Here is a 25,611-nt window from a genome sequence, read left to right as displayed (position 1 = left end):
GGGTGAATTTACTAACTGCTTGTGTGATATTGGCACTCAATGAGATGTGGATACAGTTGGATGACCTGTTGTTCATGTGTCCAATAATTCTAAGTTACATGTCACATTTATTTTTTACTGAACTGTGGCAATGTCCGTGATATCCCGTCTTGTCTGGTACAGATTGAGTTCCTGAACTCGGTTATCGTAGACCTGCAGAAGAAGAATGAGGAACTTAAGGGCAAGCTGGAGAAGATGGCAGAGGCTGCCCTGAATGGGAATAATGCAAGCGAGCTTGACAACTATGACGGGTCAGCCTTCTCCGATGCTCTTAAACTGTAACCCTGAGTCAGACAAGTTAAAGCCCACACTAACCTCATGCTTTTTTTTATTTTTTGTTAATTTCATGAAGCTAGTTCAGAGCATGAAGCATTATTTCGATCTTAACATTTCATCAGTCTTAGTTTGTCCCCTCCCCCGTAAAGTACTTTTCCATTTGTCTAGTTTAATGTACATGCTCATACCCTGACCCTGTATGTCTCCCACCATCTTCTCAGCGGTTTTAACAAAGGCCCCTCCAAAAAGAAGGTCCCACCAAGGCTCTTCTGTGACATCTGTGACTGCTTCGACCTCCATGATACAGAAGAATGTCCCACTCAGATGCAGATGCCGGACTCCCCTCCCCACACCACCTACCACGGCAGTAAGGATGAGGAGAGAGCTTATTGTGACATCTGTGAGGCCTTTGGCCACTGGACTGACTCCTGTAACGATGACCAGACCTTCTAGTCTAAAGCCTTCGAGAAGCATCTTTGGCACAATCTCAACTTTTGCACATAAACCAAATTCACATGGAGTTCTCTACTGTATGGGTTTGTCCACATGTTTGTTTGTGGAGAAAGTCTCTTGCTCAAGCCCCTAAGCGCTCTTATGGGAGAATGTTTTTTCAAAACAATAAACGTAATTATCCCCACTCACACTATGTTCATATTATTGACTGGTAAAAGGGGCAGGAATGCATATGTATTGTGATAAAAGGTTTTAATTGGGAATTGTGAAGAACTTGTGTTTAAAAAGAAATCCACGGTTTGTTGCTATCCTCTTCAGTGTGCATAAGATGAGAGGCTATAGTTTATTCTTTTAAGCTTGAGCATACTTTGTACTTTGAAAAAGGTTACCTTGTGTGATAATTGTGTGGTGGAAAGGTATGCAGAGGGACATGGCTGGCTCCTGCTGCCTGGAACTGTTGGAACAGTGAAACCCAACGCTGGTTGACTTTCAGTAAAAAACACCTGACCTCGGCCGAATGGGATCGTGGTCAAGGTTGAAACCGCTAAACAAACCTAAAGGACTGCATACACTTTATTTCTCTGTTTAAAATCCTTGGATCTTTTTTAAGTGGCCTTTACAAGAACATTGCTTAATTAAATTATCATTTAAGAGAATAAAATATTGTAAACAGATGGTATAATGCCTTTGAATTTCTGTACCTAACTTTTTGAATGTTGAATATCTGTACAAAAATAAATGAAATTTATGGATGAATTAAAAACATTTTTTGCAGGAGCTCATGTGAAAGGACCTTACTTTTAACCATTATAATGATACTTTCTCTGAAAGGAATGCTTATTTTACAGTAAAGAGACAGACAAGTACAGAAAGATACACACAACACCTGATGCCTCATATCCTTAATCTAAAGCACTTCAGCTTTGTGTCCTGCAGTAGAGACCACATGGTCCACATCTCGGTGGGATTCAGTTTGTGCACCAGCATGATCTCCCTGTAAATGCAGGGGTTGAAGTGTGACACCACCTGATGGAACCCAAAGGTCTTGAAGCCAGAGTGGTGTGTCAGCGTGACATTAATCTTCTGCAGGCACATGCCCACAAAGACATCATCAATGGGGAAGAGGTCAGTGCTGGACACTGCCACTACCAGGCTCAGCACAAACCATACAACTCTATGCACAAGGTCTAATGTACTTTTAACAATTTCCACTGAGAATTTTACAAAAATGTTTGGTAACAGAAGGGGGGGGGGGGCAGTGCCCCTGTGAAAACAATTTTGGACCCCCTTGTGGCCCCCCTAAATGTGGAGTATGAAATAATTTTTGCTATTCTTTTTTTACATCCGTTATTAATGTAACTGGCCCCTCTAACAGTACAACTGGCCCCAGCTTGGCCCCCCCAGTTGAAGTGGTCTAGAACCGCCACTGATTCTGTTACCAAACTTTGGATCTGTATTGTTCTTCAAGTAGATGTGTTTTTGTAAAGTTTGTTGAAATTGTTAAAAGTATGGTTTGTGTAACTTTGCAATCATTGATTTTTGTTCAATATGCATCTTAAACCAAAAATTTGGAGTCTGCTAATTAGTTAATTAAATGTTTACCGTGACTGTCCGCATTGACCCTATCTTGCACTGACTGCACACTCACAAGACTATATATACACACTATATACAGTACCAGTCAAAGGTTTAAACACTCCTACTCATTCAAGGGTTTTTCTTTATTTTCACTATTTTCTACATTGTAGAATAATAGTGAAGGCATCAAAACTATGAAATAACACATGGAATCTTGTAGTACCCAAAAAAGTGTTAAATCAAAATATATGTTATATTTGAGATTCTTCAAAGTAACCACCCTTGCCTTGATGACAGCTTTGCACACGCTTGGCATTCTCTCAACCACCTTCACCTGGAATGCTTTTCCAACAGTCTTGAAGGAGTTCCCACATATGCTGGGCACTTGTTGGCTGTTTTTCCTTCATTCTGCGGTCCAACTCATCCCAAACTATCTCAATTGGGTTGAGATCGGGTGATTGTGGAGGCTAGGTCATCTGATGCAGCACTCCACTCTCCTTGGTCAAATAGCTCTTACACAGCCTGGAGGTATGTTGGGTCATTGTCCTGTTGAAAAACAAATGATAGTCTCACGAAGCCCAAGTATCACTGCAGAATGCTATGGTAGCCATGCTGGTTAAGTGTGCCTTGAATTCTAAATAAATCACAGACATTGTCACCAGCAAAGCACCCCCACACCACCTCCTCCATGCATCACGGTGGGATCCACACATGCGTAGATCATCCGTTCACCTACAATGTATCCCACAAAGACACGGTGGTTGGACCCAAAAATCTAATTTTGAATCATCGGACCAAAGGACAGATTTCCACCGGTCTAATGTACGTTGCTCATAAAAAAATAAAGAAAAACCCTTGAATGAGTAGGTGTGTCCAAACCTTTGACTGGTACTGTAAGTATTCACATCCCTGAGTCAATACTTTGTAGAAGCACCTTTGGCATTGATTACAGCTGTCAGTCTCTAAGAGGTTTCCACACCTGGATTGTTCAACATTTGCCCATTATTCTTTTCCAAATTCTTCAAGCACTGTCAAATTGGTTGTTGATCATTGCTAGACAATCATTTTCAGGTCTTGCCATAGATTTTCAAGTAGATTTAAGGTATAACTGCAAAACTGGCCACTCAGGAACATTCACTGTTTTCTTGGTAAGCAACTCCAGTGTAGATTTGGTCTTGTGTTTTAGGTTAAAGGTGAATTCTTCTCCCAGTGTTTGGTGGAAAGCATACTGAACCAGGTCTTTCTCTAGGATTTTGCCTGTGCTTAGCTCCATTCCATTTCTTTATTTTCATGAAAAACTCCCCAGTCCTTAACAATTACAAGCATACTCTTAACATGATCCAGCTACTGTACCACTATGCTTGAAAATATGGAGAGTGGTACTCAGTAATGTGTTGGATTGGATTTGCCCCAAACACAACACTTTGTATTCAGGACAGAAAGTTAATTGCTTTGCCACATTGTTTACAGTATTACTTCCTTGTGCGTTGTTGCTGTACAGGCTTGCTTCTTTTCATTCTGTCAATTAGGTCAGTATTGTGGAGTGACTACAATGTTGTTGATCCATCCTCAGTTTTCTCCTATCACTTTGTAACTGTTTTAAAGTCACCATTGACCACATGGTGAAATCCCTGAGCGGTTTACTTCCTCTCGAGCAACGGACTTAGGAAGGGCGCCTGTATCTTTGTAGTGACTGGGTGTATTGATACACCATCCAAGGTGTAATTAATAACTTCACCATGCTCAAAGGAATATTCAATGTCTGCTTTTTAAATGTTTTACCCATCTATCAATATGTGCCCTTCTTTGCGAGACATTGGAAAACCTCCCTGGTCTTTGTGGTTGTATCTGTGTTTAAAATTCACTGCTCGACAGAGGGACCTTACAGATAAGTGTATGTGCGGAGTACAGAGATGAGGTAGTCATTCAAAAATCATGTTAAACACTAAATTGCACACAGAGTGAGTCCATGCAACATTATTTCATTTTTTAAATATGAGTCATTTAGCAGATTCTCTTGTCCAGAGCGACTTACAATTAGTGCATTCATCTTAAGATAGCTAGGTGGGTCAAAAACATGTCACTGTCACAGTAAGCAAATTTTTACTCCTGAACTTATTTAGGCTTGCCATAACAAAAGGGTTCAATACTTATTGACTCAAGACATTTCAGCTTTTCATTTGTAATTAACTTGTAAAAATGTTGAAAAACATAAATCCAGTTTGACATTATGGGGTATATTGTGTGTAGGCCAGTGACCAATTTAATCCATTTTAAATTCAGACTGTAACACAACAGAGTGTGTAAAAAGTCAAGGAGTGTAAAAACTATCTGAAGGCACTGTATCTACCCTAAATAACTCATACGCCTGCACATTGATCTGGTACTGGTACTCCCTGTATATTCTGTAGCTTCCTTCTTGTGTATTTTCTTCCTCTTGTGTTCCAATTTTTTTTAATTCTTGTTTTTTTCACTGCATTGTTGGGAAGGGCTCTTTAACAAGTGTTTCACAGTAAAGTCTACACCCGTTGTATTTGGCGCATGTGGTAAATAGCATTTGATTTGAGTCAGTGTCACTCTTACTGTGAAATTGCTCGTATATGAAATAGGCCTACAATAGGCTTCAAGCGGCAAACTTATTTTGTCTCACCAAAAGTAAGCAGGTCACACATAGTTGTGCCTCTGGGGTAGCCTAGTGCCAGATATGTTTGTGCTATCATGTCAGCTGTTTGCCATGACAAGAAGTGGCATGATGGCACAAACAGACTGGTGCCCAATCTACCTCTGGGGCTTTCTCCACCACAGAATAATACACCATGTTTGTGGAGATTGTAATTCTGCATTCATAACCAAGTGGAATGGTGGTAATTACCAATTGTGACATCGGAAATACTTGTTTTCCACTTGTGTTACAGCCTGAATTTAAAATTGATAACATTTAGATTTTGTCACTGATCTACACACAATACCCCATAATGTCAAAATGGAATTATGTTTTCAGAAATGTTTACAAATTAATAAAAAATGAAAATCTGAAATGTCTTTAGTCAATAAGTATTCAAACTTTTTCTTATGGCAAGCCTAAATAAGTTCAAGAATAAAAATTCCACCTCCAACATTGTTTTAGAGAATTTGGCAGTTCGTCCAACCGCCTCACAACCGCGGACCACATGTTTGGCGTCGTGTGGGCGAGCATGATAATGCACGGCCCCATGTCGCAAGGATCTGTACACAATTCCTGGTAGCTGAAAAATGGCCCAGTTCTTCCATGGCCTGCATACTCACTAGACATGTCACCCATTGAGCGTGTTTGGGATGCTCTGGCTCGATGTGTACAACAGAGTGTTCCAGTTCCCGCCAATAACAGCAACTTCGGACAGCCATTGAAGAGGAGTAGGACAACATTCCACAGGCCACAATCAAAAGCCTGATCAACTCTATGCAAAGGAGATGTGTCGCGCTGCATGAGGCAAATGGTGGTCAAACCAGATACTGACTGGTTTTCTGATCCATGCCCCTACCTTTTTTTTAAAGGTATATGTGACCAACAGATTCATATCTGTATTCCCAGTCAAGTGAAATCCATAGATTAGGGCCTAATGAATTTATTTAAATGTACTTATTTCCTTACATGAACTGTAACGCAGTAAAATCGTTTAAATTGTTACATGTTTCGTTTCGATTTTTGTTCAGTATATAAACAGACAACAGCCACTTTTTCAACTATATACAGTACATTCAGTACATTGACATGCTTAACATCCCGGCCATCCTACAATCTAAGCTTGATGCCCTCAATCTCACACAAATTATCAATGAACCTACCAGGTACAACCCCAAATCCGTAAACACGGGCACCCTCATAACTAACTCACCCTCCAAATGCTGTTTTCAATCAAGATCTCAGCAATCACTGCCTCATTGACTGCATCCGTAATGGGTCTGCGTCCAAACGACCACCCCTCATCACTGTCAAACGCTCCCTAAAACACTTCTGCGAGCAGGCCTTTCTAATCGACCTGGCCGGTGTATCCTGGAATGACATTGACCTTATCCCGTCAGTAGATGATGCCTGGCTATTCTTTAAAAGTGCCTTCCTCACCATCTTAAATAAGCATGCCCCACTTAAAAAATGTGGAACTAGGAATAGATATAGTCCTTGGTTCACTCCAGACCAGTCTGCCCTTGATCAGCACAAAAACATCCTGTGGCGTTCTGCATTAGCATCGAATAGCCCCCGTGATATGCAACTTTTCAGGGAAGTTAGGAACAAATATACACAGGCAGTTATGAAAGCGAAGGCTAGCTTTTTCAAACAGAAATGTGCATCCTGTAGTACTAACTCCAAAAAGTTCTGGGACACTGTAAAATCCATGGAGAATAAGAGCACGTCCTCCCAGCTGCCCACTGCATTGAGGCTAGGAAACACTGTTTCCACCGATAAATCCAGTATAATTAAGAATTTCAATAAGCATTTCTCTACGGCTGGCTACCCCTACCCCGGTCAACTGCCCGGCACCCTCCACACCAACCCTCAAAAGCCCCCACCATTTCTCCTTCACCCAAATCCAGATAGCTGATGTTCTGAAAGAGCTGCAAAATCTGGACCCATACAAATCAGCCCGGCTAGACAATCTGGACCCTCTCTTTCTAAAATTATCTGCCGAAATTGTTGCAACCCCTATTACTAGCCTGTTCAATCTCTCTTTCGTATCGTCTGAGATTCCCAGAGATTGAAAAGCTGCCGCAGTCATCCCCCTCTTCAAAGGGGGTGACACTGTAGACCCGAACTGCTACAGCTTCTATCCTACCCTGTCTTTCTAAGGTTTTCGAAAGCCAAGTTAACAAACAGATTACCAACCATTTTGAATCCCACCGTACCTTCTCCGCTATGCAATCTGGTTTCAGAGCTGGTCATGGGTGCACCTCAGCCACGCTCAAGGTCCTAAACGACATCATAAGCGCCATCGATGAGACATTACTGTGCAGCCGTCTTCATCGACCTGGCCAAGGCTATCGACTCTGTCAATCACCACATTCTTATCGGCAGACTCGACAGCCTTGGTTTCTCAAATGATTGCCTCGCCTGGTTTACCAACTACTTCTCTGATAGAGTTCAGTGTGTCAAATCGGAGGGCCTGTTGTCCGGACCTCTGGCAGTCTCTATGGGGGTGCCACAGGGTTCAATTCTCAGGCCGACTCTCTTCTCTGTATACATCAATGATGTTGCTCTTGCTGCTGGTGATTCTCTGATCCACCTCTGTGCAGACGACACCATTCTGTATAATTCTGGCTGCTCCTTGGACACTGTGTTAACTAACCTCCAGACGAGCTTCAATGCCATACAACTCTCCTTCCGTGGCCTCCAACTGCTCTTAAACGCAGGTAAAACTAAATGCATGCTATTCAATCGATCACTGCCCGCACCTGCTCGCCCGTCCAGCATCACTACTCTGGACGGCTCTGACTTAGAATACGTGGACAACTACAAATACCTGGGTGTCTGGTTAGACTGTAAACTCTCCTTCCAGGCTCACATTAAGCATCTCCAATCCAAAATTAAATCTAGAATCGGCTTCCTATATCGCAACAAAGCATCCTTCACTCATGCTGCCAAACATACCCTCGTAAAACTGACCATCCTACCGATCCTCGACTTCGGTGATGTCATCTATAAAATAGCCTCCAACACTCTACTCAACAAACTGGATGCAGTCTATCACAGTGCCATCCGTTTTGTCACCAAAGCCCCATACACTACCCACCATTGCGACCTGTACGCTCTCGTTGGTTGGCCCTCGCTTCATACTCGTCGCCAAACCCACTGGCTACAGGTTATCTACAAGTCTCTGCTAGGTAAAGCCCCGCCTTATCTCAGCTCACTGGTCACCATAGCAGCACCCACCCGTAGCATGTGCTCCAGCAGGTATATCTCACTGGTCACCCCCAAAGCCAATTCCTCCTTTGGTCGTCTTTCCTTCCAGTACTCTGCTGCCAATGACTGGAACGAACTGCAAAAATCTCTGAAGCTGGAGACTCATATCTCCCTCACTAGCTTTAAGCACCAGCTGTCAGAGCAGCTCACAGATCACTGCACCTGTACATAGCCCATCTGTAAACAGCTCATCTATCTACCTACCTCATCCCCATACTGTATTTATTTATCTTGCTCCTTTGCACCCCAGTATCTCTACTTGCACATTCATCTTCTGCACATCTACCATTCCAGTGTTTAATTGCTATATTGTAGTTACTTCGTCACCATGGCCTATTTATTGTCTTAACTTATCTCATTTGCACTCACTGTATATAGACTTTTTGTTTTCTTTTGTTCTTACTTTATTATTGACTGTATGTTTTGTTTATTCCATGTGTAACTCTGTGTTATTGTATGTGTCGAATTGCTTTGCTTTATCTTGGCCAGGTCGCAGTTGTAAATGAGAACTTGTTCTCAACTGGCCTACCTGGTTAAATAAAGGTGAAATAATTTTTTTTTTTTAAATTCTATCACATTTTGCATGACTGCTGAAAAACAGGTGCCACCCACAAGGAAGTGGTGAGGTGCACAAATTGACATGCCTCTTCAGAGTGCAAAGTTGAGAGGCTGTAGTTATCTTCTTTACGGTTGGATAAACTTTGAAAAAGGTTGGCTTGTCAATCTGTCTGTGTGATAATTGTGTGGTGGAAAGGTATGCAGAGGGACATGGCTGGCTCCTGCTGCCTGGAACTGTTGGAACAGTGAAACCCAACGCTGGTTGACTTTCAGTAAAAAACACCTGACCTCGGCCGAATGGGATCGTGGTCAAGGTTGAAACCGCTAAACAAACCTAAAGGACTGCATACACTTTATTTCTCTGTTTAAAATCCTTGGATCTTTTTTAAGTGGCCTTTACAAGAACATTGCTTAATTAAATTATCATTTAAGAGGATACAATATTGTAAAGAGATGGTATAATGCTCTTGCATTTTTGTACCTAACCTTTTAAACGTTGAATATCTGTACAAAAATAAATGAAATTTATGGATACATTTTAAAAGTTTGTGTCTCAAAACATTTGCAGGAGCTCACATGAAATTACCCTTCAAACACATTTCATATTACAGTATTTATTTTAATTTTGTTCTGTTATATTTTCTTTACACAAACTACTTCCTCATAAGAAAGTACTGGCTCTGCTATGCAATAAAGTTCATCTGAAGAGAAACTGACAAAACCCTGGAAATGACCACATGTTTCAGAAAGCATTATGACATCACATTTAAATATACATTTACAATCCACAGATTTCAGCTATAGAAGACGAGTTTTAATTACTGCTCCCTCAAACAATTCATTGTGTCTAATAATTCTACACCACAGCTCCCCCTCCCCCCACAGCACACTAGACCTGTTAAGTTTGTTAACCATCAGTACCTCTGTAACCCACTAGACCTGTTAAGTTTGTTAACCATCAGTACCTCTGTAACCCACTAGACCTGTTAAGCTTGTTAACCATCAGTACCTCTGTAACCCACTAGACCTGTTTTAAAAGTTTCTGTTCGACCTTCCTAGAACCCAAGAAACATTCTAGAAACGTCCTTGTCATAAGTGTCAAATCTCCGTAGGGCTCGTACACCATCTTTGCTGAACTGAATACACAGTAAAGCCAATATGTCAGAATACTTCAAATATTAATATGGAGGAAGGAAAGGAAGCTATTTTTGACCATTTATAAGGATAATTTCTCTATGAAAGGAATGCTTATTTTACAGTAGAGAGACAGACAAGTACAGAAAGATACACACAACACCTGATGCCTCATATCCTTAATCTAAAGCACTTCAGCTTTGTGTCCTGCAGTAGAGACCACATGGTCCACATCTCGGTGGGATTCAGTTTGTGCACCAGCATGATCTCCCTGTAAATGCAGGGGTTGAAGTGTGACACCACCTGATGGAACCCAAAGGTCTTGAAGCCAGAGTGGTGTGTCAGCGTGACATTAATCTTCTGCAGGCACATGCCCACAAAGACATCATCAATGGGGAAGAGGTCAGTGCTGGACACTGCCACTCCCAGGCTCAGCACAGTCTGACGTGACATCAGGTAGCCCCCACCGCCAGCGTATGGAGGATATGGCTTGTTGGGGTACATCTCCTCTGGTATGAAGTACTTCCATTGGTTGTGCCGGATTGGATAGGCTCTTGAAATTATGTCACCAGCGAACAGTTGCTCAGAGGGCTTGTGGCCTTTAACATATTCAACCAGATTGCTGGTGTGAACAAAAACGTCATCGTCCCCTTTGAACACATAGTGGGCCCACTGGCACTCCAAGGTGAACCAGTTCAGGAAGTGGACCTCCTTCAGGGTCAGGTTGAAAAAACTGTCCTCAAAATCCCACTGCAGGATGTCCCCAAACTGCCTGCTCTCCCACTCCAGTAGCTGCTGCAGCAGGAATCCCTGTATTCTGTCTAACGACTTACCTACTAAGAACAACAGTTTCACCCTTTTACCCTGAACATATCCCCTCTTCCCCCAAGTGCTCCGAAGCGCAATCCTGCGATCCACCTGGATGGCTGTGGACTTTATGGCCAGCAGGAGAAAAAGGTCATTCTCACAGGGTGTTGGAGACAGCAGGCGGGGGAATGTCCTGCAGTGTTTGTACATGAGGAAGTTACGGTGGGGAGGTGGGACAGAGGACGGAATATTCTGCATGCTGTCATTGAGGGAGCACTTGAAAACATCCACAGTGGGCTGTGCCAGCGGTGGTGTGGTGGAGGTAGAGGTGTTCCAACGCCAATCTGTGTGGTTCTTACGCCCCACTCTGAGCTCTCCCCTATATGGTAGTGAGACATTGACGTCCATCGTCATAAAGATGACACCAATCAATGACACCAATGCAGTCCCAATGACAATGGACCATCTACTGAGGCGTAGGTTTCTGAAGAGGATCCTCATGGTTCTGAAAAGAATTGCAAGCACAATACGTTTTAGCAACAAGGAGACCGAATTGGCACTGGTAGCCTATGGGCAATTCCACTGTAACAGAGTGACACTGAGACTAAGATTTTCACTTTAAAATGTATGTCAAACAAATGATTGCAAAGTTAAGCAAACCATACAACTCTATGCACAAGGACTACTTTTAACAATTTCCACTGAAAACTTTACAAAAACACATTTTCTTGAAGAACAGTGCAGACGCAAAGTTTGGTAACAGAATTACTGTTTGTGCCGTCATTCAGTATGTACTGTATCTACCGGTATATGTAGTAGGCCTACAATAGACTACAAACGGCAAACTTATATTGTTATACCAAAAGTATGCAGGCCACACATAATTGTGCCTCTGCGGTAGCCTGGTCCCAGATACAGCCTGGTCCCAGATACAGTATGTTCGTGCTATCATGTCAGCTGTTTGCCATGACAAGAAGTGGCATGATGGCACAAACAGACTGGCGCCCAATCTACCTCTGGGGCTTTCTCCACCACAGAATACACCATGTTTGTGGAATATGTAGTGCTGCATCCATAATCAAGTGGAAAGGTGGTAATTACCAGTTGTGATGTAGGAAATACCAGTTGGATGCTAATTGACCACAAGCAGTGTCAACCATAAACTACAATTACAGCTATTATGCTTGTAAACAAATCATAGTGTTCAAAAGCCATATTCTTAAATTGTTTTTTATAAATAATGTTTTGTTTTTTAATTTAACTGCCAAAAATGCTGTTATCAAGGTAATTTCCTTAGTGGGTGATGTCAGAGGTCAGATTGGGGGTAAAGTTAGATGATAGAAGAGTTTCCCACTTGGCTATGAACGCAACATTGGACCTAGGCTATGCTTAACAAGTGGGTGTCTAGACAGGTAAATTAGGGTCTCTATTCAATCCGCATCATAGAAGTTCAGCTTTACATCGTAATTGAAATTTAAAAGCAATGTTCCCGCTTTGGCTGAGACTGCATTTGTTAAAAGCTGCATATGTCAGCCCTATTCTATCTCACACTCAATTCGTGCAAATATCTACAAAAAGTATTTCAGCAGATTTTGTGTGTTTTTGCGCGGCTTAGCACCATTATACCCAAGTATTAAGCAAAAACAAGCATAGAAAACAGCATTGGCATTAATAAAACATGGCTGATTAACAATATTGGGTTGTTAACACGTTTGCTTTATGTGGGACACATAAAAAGGCAGCGTAAAAGAACATTTCCCAAAATGCATTACTCTAATAACTTTAAAAAGATTGCTTGGATGTTTGCCCCCCAAAACAGTATTTTCCTATAAATGAAGTAACACAAAAGTGTGTCTTTTCCTACGAATTAAGTCGCACAAAAAATGTGTGTATTTTCACACAGAAATGCACGAAATCTGCTGAAATACTTTTTGTACATATTTGCACGAATTGAATGTGAGATTGTGTTGCTTATTTCGTAAAGCAATAACAGGGTGCTTGAACGAAGCCAACAAGCAATTCCCATCAGTGGAGAGGACTGCTCATAATAATAGCTGGAATGGAGCAAATGGAATGGTATTGGAAACCATTCCACCAATTCCGCTTCAGCAATTACCACGAGCCCCTGGCCTATAAAAAGGAAACAGGGTCAAACACTCACTTGATTTAGTTCCAATTTAAGTTTTGTTTAATTCAGATTTTCTTTTAAGAGCAAGATATCTTGTGTGTTTTATAAACAGAAAGTGAAAAACCTCAATAATGTTCCAGCACTCAGGTGTAAAGAACCTTATGATAATAGTTTAGGCTACACCACAAAACTATTTGTCAATGATATACTAGTTACACTAGTTATTTTATACTAGACTGTATTTACTTATTATAAAACAAGGAAATACAATATAATGCGTGATTGATTAACAATTGATAATTGATCCTATCAAGCCCAAGATATTTGGTTTATTTTCATCTTTTATGCGCCTATTCAAACATTTTTATTTTTAGCCATTAAAAAAAGAGTTTCAATAAAACACTAATTCACTTACTTGATATTAAAAACAAAGACGAAGAGACCATCAAAATAGTTGTAGCCTACTTAGGACGTGAGTGTCGGGGAGAACTGATGTGCTGTTCGATATTTACCACCATACAATCCTTAGCGGGAAGGATGCACAATCAATGTGCGCACCTGTTGCTGAAATACTTCGTTTATAATTTGCTTGATCCAGTTATAATTCATTACAAATACTACTATACCCGCGTTTTTAAGAAGTTATGCTATTTGTCTTGAGAATCGTTGCGAATTGACTCGACTATGGTTACTAAATTCAAGTTACCTCACTGCCCTGAAGGGAAGTTGCATTACATGTATTGTCACCAATTGATCCTATAACCTTGAAGGGCGTGCCTTGCGCTTTGTCATTTGGATATTCTTCATTCCTTGTGACTTTTGTAGACAATGTCCAGTTCCTGCTATGAGATCCATGCACTTTTGAAAATGGAATTTCCCAATATTTTGATATAGCTACGACGAACATGAGGTACAAAAAGGGTGCATTGTATTATCATAAATTTGACCAATTTGAGTTCGTAATTGGTTTTAATCCCCAAATTTGTCATGACAACTTTTTGTTTTTCTTCATAAAAATAGCTAGGCTGATGGCTCATCATGGGTGAACCAGGTGATGAGCTTCTGAGGCTGAATGCCATTTATCCAGATGCACAGTGAACTCCACAGTCATTGACTCGAACTGGTTTGGACTGGGAGCAGAGTTGTCCTCCATGCAGAAATCTGCCTCGCTTTCCTTCCATCCTTTTCCGTTACCTATAAGTATGAAGGGAAATATTTAATCTTATGAACAATTTATTTAGTACCATTTTACGTGGAATTGTAATTTTTTCCCCGTACATTGTGTCCCTTGCACAAATATATTATTCTCTAGAAACTAGCAAGGCTAAGGGATTCTATTTTTCATCCAGGTAAAACTGTCCTAAGAACTGATCAACGCCTACACAGTTGCTATGTATTTTTTCTCACTTTTAGAGGGTGGTGCAACATTCTTCTGCCCCCCTGCACTGTCAGCATTTGACTTAGTTTTCTTGTCCTCCTTCTTCTTGTCATGTTTGGCTTTCTTACTTGGGTCCTGCAGAAAATTACAAAGCATGTCAGACATGTACAGTGCATTCGGAAAGTATTCAGACCTCTTGACTTTTCCACATTTTGTTACGCTACATCCTTATTCTAAAATGGATTTAATCGTTTTTTTTCTTCATCAATCTACACAAAATACCCCATAAAGACAAAGCAAAAACAGGTGTTTAGAAATGTTTGCAAATGTATAAAAAATGTACTGAAATATGACATTTACATAAGTATTCAGACCCTTTACTCAGTACTTTGTGGAAGCACCTTTGGCAGCGATTACAGCTTTGAGTCTTCTTGGGTATGATGCTACAAGCTTGGCGCCTATATTTGGGGAGTTTTTCCCATTCTTCTTTGCAGATCCTCTCAAGCTCTGTCAGGTTGGATGGGGAGCGTTGCTGCACAGCTATTTTCAGGTCTCTCCAGAGATGTTCAATCGGGTTCAAGACCGGGCTCTGGCTGAGCCACTCAAGGACATTCAGAGATTTGTCCCAAAGCCACTCCTGCGTTGTCTTGGCTGTGTGTTTAGGGTTGTAGTCCTTTTGGAAGGTGAACCTGCGCTCTGGAGCAGGTTTTCATCATGGATCTCTCTGTACTTTGCTCCATTCATCTTTCCCTCAATCCTGACTAGTCTCCCGGTCCCTGCCGCTGAAAAACATCCCCACAGCATGATGCTACCACCACCATGCTTCACCGTAGGGATGGTTTTGGCCAGGTGATGAGCGGTACCTGGTTTCCTCCAGACGTGACGCTTGGCATTCAGGCCAAAGAGTTCAATCTTGGCTTCATCAGACCAGAGAATCGTGTTTCTCATGGTCTACGAGTCTTTTAGGTGCCTTTTGGCAAACTCCAAGCGGGCTATCGTGTGCCTTTTACTGAGGAGTGGCTTCCGTCTGGCCATTCTACCATAAAGGCCTGATTGGTGGAGTGCTGCAGAGATGGTTGTCCTTCTGGAAGGTTCTCCCATCTCCACAGAGGAACTCTGGAGTTCTGTAAGAGTGAGCATCGGTTCTTGGTCACCTCCCTGACCAAGGCCCCTCTCCCCCGATTGCTCAGTTTGGCCGGGCGGCCAGCTCTAGGAGTCTTGTTGGTTCCAAACCTCTTCCATTTAAGAATGATGGAGGCCACTGTGATCTTGGTGACCTTCAATGCTGCAGACATTTTTTGATACCCTTCCCTAGATCTGTGCCTCGACACAATCCTGTCTCAGAACTCTACAGACAATTCCTTTTCGACCTCATTGCATGGGTTTTGCTCTGACATGCACTGCCAACTGTGGGTTGGCTGAGCACAGTTTGGTCGGAAGGCCAGCTCTAGGCAGAGTCTGGGTAGTTCCATATTTTTTCAATTTCCTAATGATGGAGACCACTGTGTTCTTGGAAACTTTCAACACTCTAGAAATTGTTTTATACCCTTCCCCAGATATATGACCACAAGTCTATCTCGGTGCTCTTTGAACAGTTCCTTGGACTTCATGGTTTCGGCTCTGACATGCACTGTGAACTGTGGGACCTTATATAGACAGGTGTGTGCCTTTCCAAATCATGTCCAATCAATTGAATTTACCACAGGTGGACTCCAATCAAGTTGTAGAAACATCTCAAAGATGATCAATGGAAACAGGATGCACCTGAGCTCAATTTTGTGTCTCATAGCAAAGGGTCTGAATACTTATGTAAATAAGGTATTTCTGTTCTTCATACATTTGCACAAATTTCTAAATACCTGTTTTTGCTTTTGTAACCGATGTGAAATGGCTAGCTAGTTAGCGGTGGTGCGCGCTAAATAGCGTTTCAATCAGTGACGTCACTCGCTCTGAGACCTGAAGTGGTTGTTCCCCTTGCGTTGCAAGGGCCGCGGCTTTTGTGGCGCAATGGGTAACGATGCTTCGTGGGTGTCAGTTGTTGATGTGTGCAAGGGTCCCTGGTTCGAGCCCAGGTTGGGGCGAAGAGAGGGACGGAACCTACACTGTTACATTGATGCTGTTGACCCCGATCATTGGTTGCTGCGGAAAAGGAGGAGGTCAAAAGGGGGGTGAGTGTAACCGATGTGAAATGGCTAGTTAGTTAGCGGTGGTGCGCGCTAATAGCCTTTCAATCGGTGATGTCACTCGCTCTGAGACCTGAAGTGGTTGTTCCCCTTGCGTTGCAGAAGCCGTGGCTTTTGTGGCGCGATGGGTAACGATGCTTCGTGGGTGTCAGTTGTTGATCTGTGCAAGGGTCCCTGGTTCGAGCCCAGGTTGGGGCGAAGACAGGGACGGCACTGTTACACTTTGTCATTATGGGGTATTGAGTGTAGGGGGGAAAAAAGATGTAATCCATTTTAGAATAAGGCTGTAACGTAACAAAATGTGGAAAAGGTGAAGGGGTCTGAATACTTTCCGAATGCACTGTATAGGCTCACCCCCCCTCTATTGACTAGAAGAGATTCATGACTCTTTATTTGCCTTGACCACAATTGTTTATTTCTGTCAAGATCTCTTATGGATCATTTACAAATGACAATGGGCAATTTCATGGTTCATTCCATGGTTATGTTTCTTTTTAATAGACTCAGATTTTTCACTTTAAAATGTATACTAAATCAAAACCATTGATTTCAAAGTTTAACAAACCATAGAATTCTGTGTACAAGGTTTACTTTTAATAATTTCCACAGAAAATGTCACAAAAATACATTTACAGGAAGAACTCTGCAGATACAATGTTTGGTAACAGAATAAAACTGAAGGAGATTTTATCGTAATTATGTTACCATACTTTGCATCTGCACAGTTTTTCCAGTAGACCTACATGTTTCATTTATTTACTGTGTAAATTGTTCAAAGTAGTCACTGTTCTATGGTTTTTGTTTAAAGTGAAAAATAAGTCTCAGCATAATTCCAGTACTGTGGAATTGCCCCAATACTTTAATATAGATCATGTAGAGCAAAGGGGCTCTGGTGTCAACTTTGGCACATATTTTCACTTTGATAGTTGTACTTTGCTTGCAGAGAAAGAGGAGAGTCACAAGCTACAGAGTACCTTATCTCGGGGTGGCATGGCCCTGGTGCTTTGCTCTGTGAGCAGCACCCCAAGGTTGCACAGGGCATCAACTCTCTGATCACCAGACACCAGGTCCTGTAGTGGCACATGGATCGAGCCCAGGGTTCTTCTGATGGGAGTGTCCTGGACCAGGTCCATTATTGAGTCTTTCTTCTTCTTCTTGTCTTTTGATTTTTGGTTGGAACAAGTGTTGCTTGGTGGTCGCGCACACTGTCCAACAGACAAAACAATACTTATTTTGTGCTAGTCGTATCTGTCACCATAAATGCGTTCATAAAAGGTTTCCATTAGACATATCATGTGTTGGATTACTACATACTGTAAAAAGGCAGAGAAAATCATCTGATGACTGAAATGGTAGCTTACGTTGTTACAAATATAGATATTTGTAACAACAGATATAGCCCGTTACAGATATAGCCCATGGTTCAGTCCAGACCTGACTGCCCTTGACCAGCACAAAAACATCCTGTGGCGTACGGCATTAGCATCAAATAGCCCCCACAATATGCACATTTTCAGGGAAGTTAGGAACCAATATACACAGGCAGTTAGGAAAGCAAAGGCTAGCTTTATCAAACAGAAATTTGCATCCTGCAGCACAAACTCCAAAAGGTTCTGGGACACTGTAAAGTCCATGGAGAATAAGAGCACGTCCTCCCAGCTGCCCACTGCATTGAGGCTAGGAAACACTGTCACCACCGATAAATCCACAATAATTGAGAATTTCAATAAGCATTTTTCTACAGCTGGCCATGCTTTCCACCTGGCTACCCCTACCCTGGTCAACAGCCCTGCACCCCCCACAGCAACTTGCCCAAGCCTCCCCATTTCTTCTTAACCCAAATCCAGATAGCTGATGTTCTGAAAGAGCTGCAAAATCTGGACTCCTACAAATCAGCAGGGCTAGACAATCTGGACCCTCTCTTTCTAAAATGATCAGCCGAAATTGTTGCAACCCTTATTACTAGGCTGTTCAACCTCTCTTTCGTATCGTCTGAGATCCCCAAAGATTGGAAAGCTGGATTGGAAAGTCATCCCCCTCTTCAAAGGGGGGAGACACTCTAGACCCAAACTGCTACAGACCTATATCTATCCTACCCTGCCTTTCTAAGGTCTTTTAAGCCAAGTTTACAAACAGATCACCGACCATTTCGAATCCCACAGAACTTCTCCGCTATGCAATCTGGTTTCCGAGCTGGTCATGGGTGCACCTCAGCCACGCTCAAGGTCCTAAACAACATCATAACCGCCATTGATAAGAGACATTACTGTGCAGCCATCTTCATCGACCTTGCCAAGGCTTTCGACTCTGTCAATCACCACATTCTTATCGGCAGACTCGACACCCTTGGTTTCTCAAATGATTGCCTCGCCTGGTTTACCAACTACTTCTCTGATAGAGTTCAGTGTGTCAAATCGGAGGGCCTGTTGTCCGGACCTCTGGCAGTCTCTATGGGGGTGCCACAGGGTTCAATTCTCGGCCCGACTCTCTCCTCTGTATACATCAATGATGTTGCTCTTGCTGCTGGTGATTCTCTGATCCACCTCTACACAGACGACACCATTCTGTATACTTCTGGCCCTTCTTTGGACACTGTGTTAACAAACCTCCAGACGAGCTTCAATGCCATACAACACTCCTTCCGTGGCCTCCAACTGCTCTTAAATGCAAGTAAAACTAAATGCATGCTCTTCAACCGATCGCTGCCCGCACCTGCCCGCCCATCCAGCATCACTACTCTGGACGGCTCCAACTTAGAATATGTGGATAACTACAAATACCTAGGTGTCTGGTTAGACTGTAAACTCTCCTTCCAGACTCACATTAAGCATCTCCAATCCAAAATTAAACATAGAATCAGCTTCCTATTTAGCAACAAACCATCCTTCACTCACGCTGCCAAACATACCCTCGTAAAACTGACTATCTTGCCGATCCTTGACTTCGGCGATGTCATTTACAAAATAGCCTCCAACACTCTACTCAGCAAATTGGATGCAGTCTATCACAATGCCGTCCGTTTTGTCACCAAAGCCCCATATACTACCCACCACTGCGACCTGTATGCTCTCGTTGGCTGGCCCTCGCTTCATACTCGTCGCCAAACCCACTGGCTACAGGTCATCTATAAGTCTTTGCTAGGTAAAGCCCCGCCTTATCTCAGCTCACTGGTCACCATAGCAACACCAGTGACTGGAACGAATTGCAAAAATCACTGAAGCTGGAGACCCATATCTCCCTCACTAACTTTAAGCACCAGTTGTTAGAGCAGCTCACAGATCACTGCACCTGTACATAGCCCATCTGTAAATAGCCCATCCAACTACCTCATCCACATAGTTATTTATTTTTTTGCTCCTTTGCACCCCAGTATCTCTACTTGCACATTCATTTTCTGCACATATATCACTCCAGTGTTTAATTGGTATATTGTAATTACTTCGCCACCATGGCCTATTTATTGCCTTACCTCCCTTATCTTACCTCATTGCACACACTGTATATAGACTTTTTTCTATTGTGTTATTGACTGTATGTTTGTTTATTCCATGTGTAACTCTGTGTTGTTGTTTGTGTCGCACTGCTTTGCTTTATCTTGGCCAGGTTGCAGTTGTAAATGAGAACTTGTTCTCAACTAGTCTACCTGGTGAAATAAAGGTGAAATTAAAAATGTATTAAAATAAACAAACAAAATGGACTTACTGGACGTAATCTCGTCAGATTAATGGTTATGCTTTTTTAATAGTGTATCTGAAAGTTTTTTTCACACTACCATGGCTTGTAAGTGATTGTAACCATTTGAAAAATGTGATGTACTGTAACTTGACCAGTTTGAGTGTCATGGAAGTGAATTTCCCTCTCCCATTGTGTTAACCACAAACACGCAACAGCCACATAAAGTATATGAGGAAGCAATGACCTTCTACATGACTATGCTGAAAAACAGGTTATGGCATGTGATACGGTGTCACTAACAAGGAAAAGGTTTATCAGCTGTTCAGTGAAACTATTAACCCCTCTGAAAAAATGACATTGTTGAGAGCTTTTCCATCACCAGACTATAAGGACTGTTAAATTGTATAAGCTCGTTTACCCAGAAGTAAAATTACAAATTGTGTAACATCACCTCTTTCCCCCCTTTCTTTTCTGTTGTAGATTTGGTTATTGGCTGTTCTCCTGAAGGGGCAGGCCATGAGAGGACCTTAAAAAAAGCCAAATAATAGTCAGATAACAATAACTCAATCCTCACAAGACATCCATGCATCAACCTAAACATAAATCTAAGCATCTAGAGTACTCAGTATGTGGGTGTGGGAGTATGTGAACTGTCTTTGTTTGCATGGTGCAGAGTGTATATTTTGTTCTGTACCTTCTCCTCCTCCACAGTCAACCAGAGCCCACGAAGGACAAAGGACTTGAAGGACCCCAGGTCACCAACACTATGCACACTTGTGTGGTCATAGTCCATGGACTCTGCCCATGCCAGTTTATGTGTGCTGTTCATTATCACTGCAAAATGGGGGCAGTGAGAGAGAGAGATAAATAGTTGTTACTAACTAAAGACACAGAATGATTTTATAGATGACAGAGGATGAGATCAGTGAAAGCTCAATCAGGCGATGGAGGTTTCAAGAATCACCTAGTGGAATCGAATTAAAAGGCATCCTAAGCACGGTCCTGCGTCCCTCAAATATTAATCTAGGGATAGTGTGAGATTTTTGTAATAATTTTCTACTTACCCAGAGTCAGATGAACTCATGGATAGTAGTTTTGTGTCTGTGCGTGCAGTTTGAAGGTAGTTGAGCAAGCCATGCAAACTAGCATTATCGCAATGACTGGAAGTCTATCTTCACATCACAGGGCTTTCTGTAAAGCTTGTATTAAAATTGGAGGAAATACAACTCCTCTGAAGGTAAGAAAACAAGATTCAGTTAACATTTCTGAAACAATATCCCTTTAATTAATGTTCCCTGGCCCTTAACAACTCTGCATAGTGTTCTCTGATACTTGGCAAAAGATTTATCATCATGATCATACTACCTTAATTTATGATGAGAACCTGCAATACAGGAAGCCTTCTGCTCAGGAAGCCTTCTGTGTGGTAGTTAAAGTACTCATACCCTTTGACACATTTTGTTGTGTTACAGCCTACATATACGGAAGAAAAAAAAATGTATGAAATGTATGCATTCACTACTGTAAGTCACTCTGGATAAGAGCGTCTGCTAAATGACTAAAAATGTAAATGTAAATGTAAATATATTTTATCAATTTTATTTTTTTCTCACCCATATACACACACAATAACCCATAATGACACAGTGAAAACATGTTTAGAATTTTTTGCATATTTATTGAAAATGAAATACAGAAATATTTCATATACATACCCCATTGTAGAAGCACCTTTGGCGGCGATTACAGTTTTGAGTCATCTTGGGTATGTGTAACTGATGTGAAATGGCTAGCTAGTTAGCGGGGTGCGCACTAATAGCGTTTCAATCGGTGACGTCACTCGCTCTGAGACATTGAAGTAGTTGTTCCCCTTGCTCTGCAAGGGCCACGGCTTTTGCGGCGCGATGGGTAACGATGCTTCGAGGGTGACTGTTGTCAATGTGTGCAAAGGGTCCCTGGTTCGAGCCAAGGTAGGGGCGAGGAGAGGGACGGAAGCTAAACTGTTACATTGATGCTCTTGACCCGGATCGCTGGTTGCTGCGGAAAAGGAGGAGGTCAAAAGGGGGGTGAGTGTAACCGATGTGAAATGGCTAGCTAGTTAGCGGGGTGCGCACTAATAGCGTTTCAAATCGGTGACGTCACTCGCTCTGAGACCTTGAAGTAGTTGTTCCCCTTGCTCTGCAAGGGCCGCAGCTTTTGTGGTGTGATCTGTAACGATGCTTCGAGGGTGACTGTTGTCAATGTGTGTAGAGGGCCCCTGGTTCGAGCCCAGGTAGGGGCGAGGAGAGGGACGGAAGCTAAACTGTTACAGTGGGGGAAAAAAGTATTTGATCCCCTGCTGATTTTGTACGTTTGCCCACTGATAGAGAAAGGATCAGTCTATAATTTTAATGGTAGGTTTATTTGAACAGTGAGAGACAGAATAACAACAAAAATATCCAGAAAAACACATGTCAAAAATGTTATAAATTGATTTGCATTTTAATGAGGGAAATAAGTATTTGACCCCCTCTCAATCAGAAAGATTTCTGGCTCCCAGGTGTCTTTTATACAGGTAACGAGCTGAGATTAGGAGCACACTCTTAAAGGGAGTGCTCCTAACCACAGCTTGTTACCTGTAAAAAAGACACCTGTCCACAGAAGCAATTAATCAATCAGATTCCAAACTCTCCACCATGGCCAAGACCAAAGAGCTCTCCAAGGATGTCAGGGACAAGATTGTAGACCTACACAAGGCAGGAATGGGCTACAAGACCATCGCCAAGCAGCTTGGTGAGAAGGTGACAACATTTGGTGCGATTATTCGCAAATGGAAGAAACACAAAAGAACTGTCAATATTCCTCGGCCTGGGGCTCCATACAAGATCTCACCTCGTGGGGTTGCAATGATCATGAGAACGGTGAGGAATCAGCCCAGAACTACACGGGAGGATCTTGTCAATGATCTCAAGGCAGCTGGGACCATAGTCACCAAGAAAACAATTGGTAACACACTACGCCGTGAAGGACTGAAATCCTGCAGCGCCTGCAAGGTCCCTCTGCTCAAGAATACATATACATGCCCGTCTGAAGTTTGCCAATGAACATCTGAATGATTCAGAGGACAACTGGTGAAAGTGTTGTGGTCAGATGAGACCAAAATGGAGCTCTTTGGCATCAACTCAACTCGCCGTGTTTGGAGGAGGAGGAATGCTGCCTATGACCCCAAGAACACCTCCACCGTCAAACATGGAGGTGGAAACATTATGCTTTGGGGTGTTTTTCGGCTAAGGGGACAGGATAACTTCACCGCATCAAAGGGACGATGGACGGGGCCATGTACCGTCAAATCTTGGGTGAGAACATCCTTCCCTCAGCCAGGGCATTGAAAATGGGTCGTGGATGGGTATTCCAGCATGACAATGACCCAAAACACACGGCCAAGGCAACAAAGGTGTGGCTCAAGAAGAAGCACATTAAGGTCCTGGAGTGGCCTAGCCAGTCTCCAGACCTTAATCCCATAGAAAATCTGTGGAGGGAGCTGAAGGTTCGAGTTGCCAAACGTCAGCCTCGAAACCTTAAGGACTTGGAGAAGATCTGCAAAGAGGAGTGGGACAAAATCCATCCTGAGATGTGTGCAAACCTGGTGGCAAACTACAAGAAATGTCTGATCCCTGTGATTGCCAACAAGGGTTTTGCCACCAAGTACTAAGTCATGTTTTGCAGAGGGGTCAAATGCTTATTTCCCTCATTAAAATACAAATCATTTTATAACATTTTTGACATGCGTTTTTCTGGATTTTATTGTTGTTATTCTGTCTCTCACTGTTCAAATAAACCTACCATTAAAATTATAGACTGATCATTTCTTTGTAAGTGGGCAAACGTACAAAATCAGCAGGGGATCAAATACTTTTTCCCCCCACTGTACATTTGGATCAGCTTTGCACATCTGGATTTTGAGATTTTCTCAAGCTCTGTGACGTTAAATAGGGCGCAACAATCATCAAGTCTTTTCACAGATTTACAATGGGATTCAAGTCTGGGTTTTGGCTGGGCCACTCAAGGACTTTCACATTCTTATTCACAGTCTCAAAGCAATTACAGCATTGCTTTGGCTGTATGCTTGGGCTCATTGTCCTGTTGGAACGTAAATCTTTGCCCCAGTCTAAATTGGTTTGCACTCTGAAGCAGGTTCTCATCAAAAATGTGCCTGTATTTGGCTCCATTCATTGTTTCTTCTATCCTTACCAGTCCCTGCCGCTGAAAAGCATCCCCATATCATGATACTGCCACCACCATGCTTCACTGTAGGGATGGTGTTCGTCAGGTGATGAGCTGTGCCTGGTTTTCTCCAGACATAGTGCTTTGCATTCAGGCCAGAAGGTTCAATTTTTGTCTCATCAGACCACAGAATCATTTGCCTTAAGATCTGAGATTCTTTCACATACCTTTTTGCAAACTCCAGGCGTGCGGTCATGTGCCTTTTTCTCAGGAGTGGCTTCCATCTAGCCACTCTCCCATAAAGCCCAGATTGTTGAAGTGCCGTAGAGACATTTCCTTCAGGCAGGTTCTCCTATCTCAGCCAAGGAACGCTGTAGTTTTGTCAGAATGGTCATTGGGTTCTTGGTCACCTCCCTGACCAAGGTTCTTCTTGCCCATTTGCTCAGTTTGGTCAGAAGGCCAGCTCTAGGCAGAGTCTGGGGAGTTCCATATTTTTTCAATTTCTTAATGATGGAGACCACTGTGTTCTTGGAAACTTTCAACACTCTAGAAATTGTTTTATACCCTTCCCCAGATATATGACCACAAGTCTATCTCGGCACTCTTTGGACAGTTCCTTGGACTTCATGGTATAGTTTCGGCTCTGACATGCACTGTCAACTGTGGGACCTTATATAGACAGGTGTGTTTCTTTATAAATCATGTCCAAGTAATTGAATTAGCTACAGGTGGACTCCAATCAAGTTGAAGTGACATCTCAAGGATGATCAAAGGAAATTGGATGCACCTGAGCTCAATTTGGAGTGTCATAGCAAAAGGGTTTGAATACTTATGTAAATGAATTATTTCTGTATTTCATTTTCAATAAATTTGCAAAAATTTCAAAAAATATGTTTTCACTTTGTCATTATGGGTTGTTGTGTGTAGATGGGTGAGAAAAAAAAAATCAGTTTAATTCATTGTGAATTCAGGCTGTAACACAACTAAATGTGGAATAAGTCAAGGAGTATGAATACTTTCTGAAAGCACTGAAAGTTGCTTACCATCAATGGAACAATGGTTAGTTTCCAAACTCTCCATTGTCCTGACTGTGGTGTCTGGTTTTGGAGTGTTGGTTGTTTCCTCCGCACAGTTCTCTTTTGGTGTCTGATAGATACCAACGATGCCCCCATCCATCTTCTCCGCTATGGGTGCCATTGGATCAGATGTGGATGCAGTGTCACTGCCAGCCTGCTGTGACCAATCAATAACTAGATTGTAATAT

At 42.3% G+C, this 25,611-nt stretch overlaps 3 protein-coding genes across 9 annotated transcripts in view; 1 reads left to right on the top strand and 2 right to left on the bottom strand.

Annotated features, from left to right (window-relative positions):
- The window catches only part of clip1a (CAP-GLY domain containing linker protein 1a), a 54,171-nt gene extending 52,626 nt beyond the window's left edge, over positions 1-1,545 (top strand). For all 6 annotated transcript variants that reach the window (XM_029762958.1, XM_029762962.1, XM_029762957.1 and 3 more), the window contains 2 exons: positions 163-290; positions 537-1,545. In XM_029762958.1, coding sequence (XP_029618818.1) covers positions 163-290; positions 537-768 — 360 coding nt within the window. In that variant the 3' untranslated portion in view covers positions 769-1,545. The remainder of the gene's footprint in view (positions 1-162; positions 291-536) is intronic.
- Positions 1,546-9,437: 7,892 nt separating this feature from the next.
- LOC115200159 (N-acetyllactosaminide beta-1,3-N-acetylglucosaminyltransferase 4) lies at positions 9,438-13,636 on the bottom strand. Of its 2 annotated transcripts, XR_003879485.1 has the most exons (3): positions 13,324-13,636; positions 9,867-11,285; positions 9,438-9,822 (listed from the first exon to the last, which is right to left on the bottom strand). XR_003879485.1 is itself a non-coding variant. In XM_029762963.1 (2 exons), the coding sequence occupies exon 2, from the start codon at positions 11,279-11,281 to the stop codon at positions 10,145-10,147; it is 1,137 nt and encodes a 378-aa protein (XP_029618823.1). In that variant the 5' UTR covers positions 11,282-11,285; positions 13,324-13,636; the 3' UTR covers positions 9,438-10,144. The 2 variants fall into 2 exon arrangements, 1 of the variants encoding a protein (XP_029618823.1); XM_029762963.1 differs by having other exon boundaries at positions 9,438-11,285.
- A 222-nt stretch (positions 13,637-13,858) lies between these two features.
- LOC115200160 (uncharacterized) lies at positions 13,859-25,573 on the bottom strand. Its single transcript, XM_029762964.1, has 6 exons — positions 25,391-25,573; positions 20,839-20,978; positions 20,596-20,670; positions 17,444-17,674; positions 14,316-14,421; positions 13,859-14,102 (listed from the first exon to the last, which is right to left on the bottom strand). Exons 1-6 carry the CDS (start codon positions 25,542-25,544, stop codon positions 13,945-13,947), a joined length of 864 nt encoding a protein of 287 aa, XP_029618824.1. The 5' UTR covers positions 25,545-25,573; the 3' UTR covers positions 13,859-13,944.
- Positions 25,574-25,611: the final 38 nt, after the last annotated feature.

Source organism: Salmo trutta, chromosome 9, assembly GCF_901001165.1.
Source record: "Salmo trutta chromosome 9, fSalTru1.1, whole genome shotgun sequence".
Lineage (NCBI taxonomy): Eukaryota > Metazoa > Chordata > Actinopteri > Salmoniformes > Salmonidae > Salmo > Salmo trutta.
Note: the sequence above shows the minus strand (reverse complement) of the source record. Positions and strands in the feature narration are given on the sequence as shown.

Coding starts and splice junctions, on each gene's coding strand:
- LOC115200160 (XM_029762964.1), bottom strand. CDS start 25,544: ATGGCACCCATAGCGGAGAAGATGGATGGGGGCATCGTTGGTATCTAT. Junction 20,979..25,390: donor TAACCATTGTTCCATTGATG/GTAAGCAACTTT, acceptor CCCATTTTGCAG/TGATAATGAACAGCACACAT. Junction 20,671..20,838: donor TGACTGTGGAGGAGGAGAAG/GTACAGAACAAA, acceptor GCTTTTTTTAAG/GTCCTCTCATGGCCTGCCCC.
- LOC115200159 (XM_029762963.1), bottom strand. CDS start 11,281: ATGAGGATCCTCTTCAGAAACCTACGCCTCAGTAGATGGTCCATTGTC.